The sequence below is a fragment of the Salvelinus alpinus genome, chromosome 21, assembly GCF_045679555.1.
Source record: "Salvelinus alpinus chromosome 21, SLU_Salpinus.1, whole genome shotgun sequence".
NCBI lineage: Eukaryota > Metazoa > Chordata > Actinopteri > Salmoniformes > Salmonidae > Salvelinus > Salvelinus alpinus.
In genome coordinates this window covers 17369742-17382039 of record NC_092106.1, presented here as the reverse complement: position 1 = coordinate 17382039, position 12298 = coordinate 17369742, and the positions used below count along the sequence as shown (strand labels likewise).

Here is a 12298-nt window from a genome sequence, read left to right as displayed (position 1 = left end):
TCTGTGGGTCAGACCATAACCAGAGGTTCTGCAGGTCAGCCCATAGACAGAGGTTCTGCAGGTCAGCCCATAGACAGAGGTTCTGCGGGTCAGCCCATAACCAGAGGTTCTGCATGTCAGCCCATAGACAGAGGTTCTGCGGGTCAGCCCATAACCAGAGGTTCTGCAGGTCAGCCCATAGACAGAGGTTCTGCGGGTCAGCCTATAACCAAAGGTTCTGCAGGTCAGCCCATAGAGAGAGGTTCTGCGGGTCAGACCATAACCAGAGGTTCTGCAGGTCAGACCATAACCAGAGGTTCTGCGGGTCAGCACATAGACATAGGTTCTGCGGGTCAGCACATAGACATAGGTTCTGCAGGTCAGCACATAACCAGAGGTTCTGGGTTCTGTTTCTCTGCCTCTACATGAAGGATCATGTTACTTCCTCCTGGAGAAGCATGTCAGGCCTAATTCCCTTCAAACAGTCAATAATGGGCTTTCCCCAAATCTCTGCAGTCACAGCCCAGCCCCTTTGGAGTCCTGCTGCGCAGAAGAAGATAAAAACTCAGGGGAAGAAAACATCTGAAGCTCCATCCCACTGTAACGGTAACTAGAGAGTTTACTGTACTGTAACTCAGTTAGACAAGATAGAAGATCCCATCGGTTCAGAGTTTTCCCCCTCCTACCTGATGTCCCTTTCCTGGCGCTGCATGAGACACATCTGCTTTGATTTCCGTATATATTTTTGTCACGTGAGTGCAGTACGAGCAGATCCTCAGAAGACGGGCCGAACATGAGCCCTGTTCAAATCAGTAACAGCGGATGATGTAGCAGAGAGAGAGAGATAGAGGTCAGGAGAAAACATGTGGAGACCAGATGCCCAGCATATCAGCACCGTCTCTCTCACTTAACGTAACGTAACGTAATGTGAGGTGGAACTGTGTTCTCTAGCCTGGTGCAGTCTGTCCCACACTACAGGAACTATGGCACTAACATGCTACCATACACTATTTAGCCAATGGCAATCTGCATTCACAAATGTTTATCCTGAAATCCTTTGAATTTTGCATCGCAAACAATATGTTTGCTTTCCTGCTACACATAACTAAAGAGCCTCACCCTCTGTTGCAAAAGGCCTTGTGGAACTACAGAGATTTGTTTACTGTTTCTGAGATGCAGAATCACATTTGTTAGCCTCTTCTATGCATGAGATTCAGTTGGTTTTATACCTGACACTTGGCTAGCATTGAAAACTGGGAACCTTTTCCCTTTTTATATTGCTTCTCTTTTTTTCTCTTTGTATTTTGAACTGTGGCCTCCTGTGTTTTCCCTTCCATTTGCTCCTCAGTGAATGAGCAGAGAGCCCAGGTTCCCACAGTGCAAGGCCCTCTCCTCTCCTCCGCTCCCAAACGGCTTTTTAAACATTCCCAGACAGGGTAGTGATGGTGCTGGGGAGAGGGTGGGGGGTGCCATGGCCTCGGGGCCGTAGCCGCTCTAGGCTCCGGCTCCACACTGCAGTAGATGGCTCCCCTCTCCTCAGTCATCTGTCAGTGTGCGGACGGAGGAAATGGCTGTAGGATACAGGCAGAGGATACAGTTTCATCCCCGATTACATCTCTCCTGTGTTTACCGATCTGTTCACAGAGGAAGATCTCGTCCCGAATGCCACCCTATTCCCTATTTAGTGCACTACTTTTGACCAGGGCACATAGGGCTCTCCTCAAAAGTAGTGCATATGTTGCCATTTGGGACGCATCCGAAGAGAGCAGGCACACTCACACATGCAGGGCAGAGATTCAGCTTTTTATAGCCAGCGCATCTCTTTGAAAGGATTCAATGACCTTAATGCCTTCTTTGTTTCGTTACTTCAATTAGAAAAAATCAAATGTGCGATGTCCATTTGCATTGCAACGGAGACTGGCCATGCAGAGAGATCCATGTGTTTCTCAGAGACTCTGTAGCTTTTTATTGCATTAAAGGGGCTGATTTTATTGTACAGGTTTTTTCGTTTTGGAAATGTTTTTCTGGTTTGTGAAGCTTTCGTGGCAAAGTGTTCCATAATTGTTGTTTTATTACTACGTTATTGTTACTTTATTGCCTCCATGTGATTTTGATTGAAAATTAGCCCATTGATATGTTTTTATAGCCATCGCCTAGTAGCGCTGATTAGAATGTAATGAGCTCTGGGCTTTTACGTCTTGAACTGTTTACAGACCGTGTTTGAATAGCAAAAGCGACTGCAGACAGCCCTGTCTCATTCTGTGGCAGAGGGGTAAGTATTTGAAGTAGGTGTTGTTAGTACACACACAAGCTATCAGAGAGTAATATAGTATTCTAATCCAAGTCAAAAAGTTTTTGACAAAACTGAATCTCTCCAGCATCTTGAAAAGGTAACCCCATTTAACCTTGTGGAAGGCTTTGTCTGACGTACAGCCAATGAGCCAGTATAAACAACTAACTATCCAACGTTCCTCCTCTCCGCTCCTCTTTCTATCTTCCTCTCCTCTTCTTCTCTTCCTTCTGTCTCAGGAGTGGCAGAACTCGATCCAGAAAAATGCCGGCCTCGCCTTCATCGAGCTCATCAACGAGGGAAGGTATGTATCATATTCAGACACACACACACACACCATATGTTTTCCTATCCTTGTGGGGTCCTAAAATGTATTTCCATTCTAGATCCTATTTTCCCTAACCCTAACCCTGAACATAAATCTTACTCCTAAACCTAACACCTAACCCTAATTGTAACCCTAACCCCTAAGCTTAAAATAGCCTTTGTCCTCGTGGGGACATGGGACATGTCCTCACGAGGGAGAATGTTCCTTGTTGTACTATCCTTGTGGGGACTTTTGTGGATTTCTGATACACACACACACACCAGCTCTGAACAGGTTGTTAGGTCCAGTGGCAGCAATAGATTAGCAGTAAGCTGCTGGCCCCTAGAGCGTGGGGTGCTGTACTGTAGCGTGTTAGACTTTTTGTGCTCTATAGGGGTTAAGGTAAATAAGATTGGTGTGACAGAGTGATGTAACAATATCAACACGATATCAACACGATAGTGTATCCCCTCTATCTGTGTATTCCCCACCCCTCTCTGTGAGTGTAGCAGGCTCAGATCAGGCAGGGTGTTATAGAACAGATCAGCCTCCAACTCCATCTGGTGACCCATCTGTGTAACCCTCTTACATCCAAACTGTCCAGCCTCAGCCTTATACCCCAGCCTCAGGTCCAGCCCTATACCCCAGTGCAACCTCACTGTTCCCAACCCAGCATAGTCTTAGCCTTCCCAGGCACCTCCTGTCCGTCCTGGATAAAGAGCCTTACTCAGTGGGGGCCACTCTGCCACTCTGCTGCACGGCTACTCTATCACTCTACTGCTCTGTCACGTGGCGCTGTCCAGGGTGCTGCTGGCAGATCTGATTTCTCCTGCATCTGAGTTGCGTCCCAAATGGCACCCTATTACCTATGTGGTGTGTAGTGCTGAGCCAATAGTTCTTTTTGAGGTTGTTTTGGTTCGATTATTAAACTATTTTTAATTTGGTTTCAATAAATAAATAAAGAACATGCACAATGCGCTATGTGGGTTGAATGCTGTAACAACACAGAATAAAACTATTAATAAAAGTCCCATGATGGTGAGTGACTGCACATTACTCCTTATCACTTAATAATAATTTATTCAAATCATTTACTTTAATAACATATTTCAGTTGTTGTGTATTTTACATTTGTTTTATTTGATTACTTTATTATTTCATTCCAAGTCATAATCAGCTGCTGTCTATGCTGTCTGACAAAATCGCAATTTTAGTTTGTTCAAAGTAAATAAGGCATACTTTTATGACTGCTGAATACCAACTCACTGAATACCAATTCACTTAGATTGTGTATTTTCAGGAAGCAACTGCTCTCTAATCCTTCTCGATCGTGCATTCTTCTGTCTATTCTCTCCCTATCCATGTCTGCCCACACTAACCTAACGTAGCAGGCTTAAAATAAACACACAGACCGGACACATAGGCACGCAATGGATTATGGTCGTTGTAGTTGATTATCACGTTTTCTGTGCTGAACTATGTAGAATATTGGCCTGTTGGTAACAACAACTCCCTACTACATCGCACAGTTCGAGCTCGATCTGATTTACCTCTAGAGAATTTGTGCAATGTGCTCATTGAGCTCACAGAAAGAAGCAGAACGAAATGAAATTAAAATAATTGAACCAATGTCAGTCAATTAGTTGTTTAATAACAGAAATTCCAGTTAATCGCTCAGCACGAGTAGTGCACTATATAGGGAATAGGGTGCCATTTGGGACGGAGACCTGCCTTCTCTAAACAACCAGCATACCAGCCAGCTGCAGTCCTCTGAACTATAATCAACCAGCTAACCAACCTGCTGCAGTCCTCTGAACTATAATCAACCAGCTAACCAACCTGCTGCAGTCCTCTGAACTATAATCAACCAGCTAACCAACCTGCTGCAGTCCTCTGAACTATAATCAACCAGCTAACCAACCTGCTGCAGTCCTCTGAACTATAATCAACCAGCTAACCAACCTGCTGCAGTCCTCTGAACTATAATCAACCAGCTAACCAACCTGCTGCAGTCCTCTGAACTATAATCAACCAGCTAACCAACCTGCTGCAGTCCTCTGAACTATAATCAACCAGCTAACCAACCTGCTGCAGTCCTCTGAACTATAATCAACCAGCTAACCAACCTGCTGCAGTCCTCTGAACTATAATCAACCAGCTAACCAGCCTGCTGCAGTCCTCTGAACTATAATCAACCAGCTAACCAACCTGCTGCAGTCCTCTGAACTATAATCAACCAGCTAACCAACCTGCTGCAGTCCTCTGAACTATAATCAACCAGCTAACCAACCTGCTGCAGTCCTCTGAACTATAATCAACCAGCATACCAGCCAGCTGCAGTCCTCTGAACTATAATCAACCAGCTAACCAACCTGCTGCAGTCCTCTGAACTATAATCAACCAGCTAACCAACCTGCTGCAGTCCTCTGAACTATAATCAACCAGCTAACCAACCTGCTGCAGTCCTCTGAACTATAATCAACCAGCTAACCAACCTGCTGCAGTCCTCTGAACTATAATCAACCAGCTAACCAACCTGCTGCAGTCCTCTGAACTATAATCAACCAGCTAACCAACCTGCTGCAGTCCTCTGAACTATAATCAACCAGCTAACCAACCTGCTGCAGTCCTCTGAACTATAATCAACCAGCTAACCAACCTGCTGCAGTCCTCTGAACTATAATCAACCAGCTAACCAACCTGCTGCAGTCCTCTGAACTATAATCAACCAGCTAACCAGCCTGCTGCAGTCCTCTGAACTATAATCAACCAGCTAACCAACCTGCTGCAGTCCTCTGAACTATAATCAACCAGCTAACCAACCTGCTGCAGTCCTCTGAACTATAATCAACCAGCTAACCAACCTGCTGCAGTCCTCTGAACTATAATCAACCAGCTAACCAGCCTGCTGCAGTCCTCTGAACTATAATCAACCAGCTAACCAACCTGCTGCAGTCCTCTGAACTATAATCAACCAGCTAACCAACCTGCTGCAGTCCTCTGAACTATAATCAACCAGCTAACCAACCTGCTGCAGTCCTCTGAACTATAATCAACCAGCTAACCAACCTGCTGCAGTCCTCTGAACTATAATCAACCAGCTAACCAACCTGCTGCAGTCCTCTGAACTATAATCAACCAGCTAACCAACCTGCTGCAGTCCTCTGAACTATAATCAACCAGCTAACCAACCTGCTGCAGTCCTCTGAAGTATAATCAACCAGCTAACCAGCCTGCTGCAGTCCTCTGAACTATAATCAACCAGCTAACCAGCCTGCTGCAGTCCTCTGAACTATAATCAACCAGCTAACCAACCTGCTGCAGTCCTCTGAACTATAATCAACCAGCTAACCAGCCTGCTGCAGTCCTCTGAACTATAATCAACCAGCTAACCAGCCTGCTGCAGTCCTCTGAACTATAATCAACCAGCTAACCAACCTGCTGCAGTCCTCTGAACTATAATCAACCAGCTAACCAACCTGCTGCAGTCCTCTGAACTATAATCAACCAGCTAACCAACCTGCTGCAGTCCTCTGAACTATAATCAACCAGCTAACCAACCTGCTGCAGTCCTCTGAACTATAATCAACCAGCTAACCAACCTGCTGCAGTCCTCTGAACTATAATCAACCAGCTAACCAACCTGCTGCAGTCCTCTGAACTATAATCAACCAGCTACCCAACCTGCTGCAGTCCTCTGAACTATAATCAACCAGCTAACCAACCTGCTGCAGTCCTCTGAACTATAATCAACCAGCTAACCAACCTGCTGCAGTCCTCTGAAGTATAATCAACCAGCTAACCAGCCTGCTGCAGTCCTCTGAACTATAATCAACCAGCTAACCAGCCTGCTGCAGTCCTCTGAACTATAATCAACCAGCTAACCAACCTGCTGCAGTCCTCTGAACTATAATCAACCAGCTAACCAGCCTGCTGCAGTCCTCTGAACTATAATCAACCAGCTAACCAGCCTGCTGCAGTCCTCTGAACTATAATCAACCAGCTAACCAACCTGCTGCAGTCCTCTGAACTATAATCAACCAGCTAACCAACCTGCTGCAGTCCTCTGAACTATAATCAACCAGCTAACCAACCTGCTGCAGTCCTCTGAACTATAATCAACCAGCTAACCAACCTGCTGCAGTCCTCTGAACTATAATCAACCAGCTAACCAACCTGTCCTGTAGAGCTCTCTAACCTATCAGCTAACCAACTCGCTAAACTAACCAGCTAACCAAATAACTACAATCCTAGTTTAGAACACTAACGTCTAAATAAGAGGAGATAAAGAATTATTCAGAACTCAGAGTGTAGTTGTAGTTTAAAGTTTGTTGACACTAGTATGATGAATGCAGTTCTGAGGCCTCTCCCTGAGACAGAGGATGCTTCCCAAATAGCATAGTACACTAGTACACTACATTTGACCAGGGCTCTATAATGGAAATAGGTTGCCATTTGTGATGCAGAAAGAGGGTATCAGAAGCCTTGTAATTGAAACAAAGCAGACCTAATTTGGTGTAAAATGGCATAAACTCTCCACATAGTAGCCTGGCCATTTTCAATTATTAAAAAGATTGAAGCGTGGGTAGAAGCAGGTAGAGTGTACACCAGGGAGGCTGAGGAGTCAGTCATGGGAGGAGATCAGGGCCAGAGACGACAGGGAGATGGAGATGAGGTTGGAGGGTCAGATGGGAGGGGTTTGTGTGTCTGTCTATATTTCTGTGTGTTCCAGGTTGTTGTGTCATGCTAGGAAGGACCACATCATTGTGTTGACTGACTGACTGTCTAGAATTCTGTATCTGTTCCAGATTGCTGTGTCATGCTATGAAGGACCACATTGTGCGTGTTGCCAACGAGGCAGAGTTCATCCTCAACAGACAGAGAGCAGAAGACGTCCATAAACATGCTGAGTTTGAGGTACAGTATCTTATCTAGCCTAGTCAACTGACTACAGCAGCCTCGCCAGTCCTTGCTCTGGAGTGACTGACTTCAGTTGTGCATCCCAAATGACACCCTGTTCCCTACATAGTGCACTAATTTTGACCAGGGCCCATAGAAATAGAGTGGCATTTGGGAGCCATCCCGGGTCTGTGAGAGAATAGCGCTGGATTAGCAGCAGCTCAGTACTCCTGTAGTCCCTGTGTCTCTCCAGGAGGATTATGGTCCTATCATTAGGCCACTCTAAGGGATTATAATAACCAGCCTGCTAGCAATATTAATAAGCAGACTAAATGATACGCCAGCTACGTTCATATCTGGCCTTTATTAACTTTAAGCCCGTCCAACAGTGTAATGAGTCTACCCCAGAGACGGTACTTACCCCACATATCAAACACACTGCCTGTTCTCACTACAAAGCATCAGAACACCAACACTCTCATTATTGATTTCTGTAGGAATTAGAGGTCGTCTGCACTAATTAGACAGTATCTGCATGCCAAATGGCACCCTATTTTCTTTATAGTGCGCTACTTTTTATCAGGACCCTATAGTCTCTGGTCAAACGTAGTGCACCATATAGGGAATAGGGTTCTGTTTGGGGCACAGTCAGTCTTTAGTAATGCCACTTTCTGTGTCTATTGCATTCTTTATTAAATGGAAGGAAGCCTGAGAAGGAAAGGAGAGAGGAGTTTTCTGAACTCAGGGAGATGCTCTGTTCAGAGGAATGTCATGCCTCTTTTAGACAGCAGGTAGAGCTGCTCTCTCTCTCTTTCGCACTCTCTTCCTCTCTCTCTCTCTCTCTCTCTTTCTCACTTTCTTTAATTATCATCAAGAAAAGTTAGGGAGTGGGATGACACAATGTTGCTAGTCATATTGGAAGTGTCTTACCCAAGTACACACACACACACACACACACACACACACACACACACACACACACACACACACACACACACACACACACACACACACACACACACACACACACACACACACACACACACACACACACACACACACACACACACACACACACACACACACAGACCCTTCTTCCACTTCTGTTAGTAGCTTGTACATGTGAGGAGTGATGGGTTTCTTATCTTGGGGCAGCAGCCCTCCTCAAGCAGCTGTTAGATATCCTGTAGTCCTCTGCTAGAGGCTCCTTGACCTGCTAGATCAACTGGAGGAGACGGATAGATATGCAATGTCACCAGTAGAGAGGGAGGTTGCATCTCAAATGGCACCCTATTCCCTGTACAGTGCACTACTTTTGACCAGGGCCCATAAGGTGCCATTTGAGAAACACCCAGAGATTACCTGGCCCTCATCCCTCCTCTGGCCTCATCCCTTCTGTCTGACAACTCTAGACAGTCTACACTTTTCATCCAGCCATGTCTCTACTTTATTACCCCTCAAAACCCCTTCCCTCACTCTACCCTCCATCCCCAGACAGATAGACATTTTTACATTAGGTTGGTGTCAGGGCAGCAGCCTCATATCCTGTGAAGTGATAAATAAGGTTTGATATTTGTCACAGCGTCACATGGTAACGTGAGATGACAAGCAGAGATTGAGTTATCTGCCATTTGAAGAATATGTTGAGGCATAATATCTGACACAATTCAAATATAGGGCCGGAAATTCAATTCACTTCCAGCTTCTGTTAGCAAATTAGATTGAGTATATGAGCAGGAAGGAGCAGGCCCGTGGCGACGCAGCAAGACAATCTTATTTTAGCAAGGAGAAGATGAAGTCAGATCCTGATCGGCTCCTCTAGAATCTAGATTACCTTTAGATGCTTGTACATTGCCTGTAGGATATCACTGAGTAAGTCCCAAATGTCACCCTATTCGATATATAGTGCACTACTTTTTACCATAGCCATATGGGTCCTGGTTAAAACGGGTGTACTATAAAGGGAATAGAGTGCCGTTTGGTACGAAGGCACTGACTCCACTTCAACATAACACATCACTCAAATTATAATTTATACATGTAGGCTACAGTACAGGCTACTTCTCTTTGTTATCCAACCTGCCCTTCATCCACAGACACAGTTTAGTTTTATATAGGGACAGATTGTTTATAATGACCCCTATGTAAACAGATGGGATTAAAGCTTTCTAACGGACAAATTCCTCTCTTTTTCTCCATGTGAAACAAAGGACATTAGCAGACGGCAACAGTGTTTAAATCACTCTTCACTAACATGTCCCCTGCTGATGTAGTGGAGCAGAGATTGGCTCTCTTAATCTTAACAGCACAGGCTATAATATCTACTCACACGTGCACACAAACACACACACCATAATATCCTCTGTGGATCTATTGAATGGTTTTAATTTATTTTCCTTCAACACACAATTTGCATAGCTTCCTAGCATGACACACACATTTCCATGTTTGAATGCAGTATCTAATTTTGCAGGATTGCAATGGAGGAAACACAAGGACATATTAATACAAACATAACATAGCCATGCTAGCACCCTGCTAACACCAGACAGACAGTTATATTTGACAGATACCTTTCAAGACACTCAAGGACACCTTACGTTAAAAGTATATACAATCAAAGTGCAAGTAATATCAAATCCTAGTGATGGATACTGTCCGGTTTTAGCATAATGTTAACACCTAGCATGGTGTTAGCATTTTGTTAGCAGGGTGTTAGCACAATCTTAATGCTTAGCATGGTTAGCATTATGTTAGCATATCATTAGCATGGCTATGTTTATAATAAAATGGCTCCTTGTGTTCCCTCCATCAGTCTAACTGTGCCCAGTACACTGCTGATCGGAGGGAGGAGGAGAAGATGTGTGATCACCTGATCAGCGCTGCCAAGCACAGAGACCATGTGACTGCCAACCAGCTCAAACAGAAGATACTCAACATCCTCACCAATAAGCATGGAGCCTGGGGCAGCCTGGCACAGAGGTAAGACCCAGGGCTGAGGTATAGAGCTGGGGCTGAAGGATAGGCCTTGCCAGGGCTGGGGTATGGGGCTGGGGCTGAAGGATAGGCTTTCGGCTGGGGTATAGGGCTGGGGCTGAAGGATATGCCTTGGGATGGGGTATATGGCTGGGTCTGAAGGATAGGCCTCACCAACAAACACAGATTCTGGAGCAGCCTGGCAGCCTGGCACAGAAGTACGGACTGGGACTGGGTCTGGTGAAAGGTTTAGGGCTGGGGCTACCTGGAGCTGGGCTGGTCCAAAGGCCAAGCTAAGGCTAGGCTGGATAGCAGAACTCCCAGTATTAGCTGTACTGTACAATTAGTGCAGTACTGGGAAGGAAGGACCACCAGCTAATGTCATTTACCCAGCATCCACCAGGATCAAATTTACATGGAGATGATCGTGGACTACAGGAAAGGAGGGCCGAGCAAGCCCCCATTCTCATCGACAGGGCTGTAGTGGAGCAGGTTGAGAGCCTCAAGTTCCTTGGTGTCCACATCACCAACAAACTATCATGGTCCAAACACACCAAGACAGTCGTGAAGAGGGCACGACAATGCCTATTCCCCCTCAGGAGACAGAAAAGATTTGGCATGGGTTCTCAAATCCTCAAAAAGTTATACAGCTGCACCATCGTGAGCATCCTGACTGGTTGCATCACCGCCAGGTATGGCAACTGCTTGGCCTCCGACCGCAAGGTGCTTCAGAGGGTAGTGCGTATGGCCCAGTACATCGCTGGGGCCAAGCTTCCTGCCATCCAGGATCTCTATACTAGGCAGTGTCAGAGGAATGACCAAAAATTGCCAAAGACTCCAGCCACCCTACTCATAGACTGTTCTCTCTGCTACCGCACGGTGAGTGGTACCGCAGTGCCAAGTCTAGGTCCAAAAGGCTTCTGAACAGCTTCTAACCCCAAGCCATAAGACTGCTGAACAGCTAATCAAATGGCTACCCGAACTATTTGCGTTGACACCTCCCCCCCCCCCCCCCCCCGACCCTTTTTTTATGCTGCTGCTACGCACTGTTTACTATCTATTATCTATACATAGTCATTTTACCCCCACATACATGTACAGTGGGCTCCAAAATTACTGGCACCCCTAATTAATTTTTTTAAAATATAAACAATATAATTATAGAGATATTTCAATGGAACCAACCAGAATCATTCAATTATAAAACATTTTTTTAATATTGTTTGTTTGTTTAAATTTAATCAAAATCAAGGTTTCATAATTATTGGCATTCCTCATTTAGTACTTAGTGCAACCACCTCTGGCAAGGATAACAGCATGGAGGCTTTTCCTGTAATGTTTGACAAGGTAAAGGAACACATTTGGAAGGATTTTGGACCATTCCTCTATGCAGATCCTTTCAAGATCCTTCACATTCTTGGGTTTGCGCTTATCAACTGCCCTCTTCAACTCAGCCCACAGGTTTTTGATTGGATTGAGGTCTGGCGACTGAGATGACCATGGCAGAACATTGATTCTGTTGTCACAGAACCATTTCTGTGTGGATCTTGAGGTATGTTTCGGGTCATTGTCTTGTTGGAAAGTCCACCTACGGCCAAGTCCCAGCCTTCTGGCAGAGGCAACCAGATTGTCAGACAAAATTGCCTGATACTTGGTTGAATTCATTATGCTATCAATCTTAACCAGTGCCCCTGGACCTCTGGAATTAAAACAGCCCCAAAACATCACTGACCCCCCTCCATATTTCACCGTGGGTATGAGGTGCCTCTCCTTGTATGCATCTCTGTTTCGACGCCAAACATGCCGATGCTGTATCTGACCAAAATGTTCAATTTTGGTTTCATCTG

At 45.3% G+C, this 12298-nt stretch overlaps 1 protein-coding gene across 4 annotated transcripts in view; it reads left to right on the top strand.

Moving 5' to 3' along the window:
- Window positions 1-12298, top strand: part of LOC139547932 (neurobeachin-like) — a 295912-nt gene that overhangs the window by 111421 nt on the left and 172193 nt on the right. For all 4 annotated transcript variants that reach the window (XM_071357133.1, XM_071357132.1, XM_071357131.1 and 1 more), the window contains 3 exons: window positions 2509-2573; window positions 7385-7493; window positions 10291-10457. In XM_071357133.1, the coding sequence (XP_071213234.1) occupies window positions 2509-2573; window positions 7385-7493; window positions 10291-10457 (341 nt within the window). The remainder of the gene's footprint in view (window positions 1-2508; window positions 2574-7384; window positions 7494-10290; window positions 10458-12298) is intronic.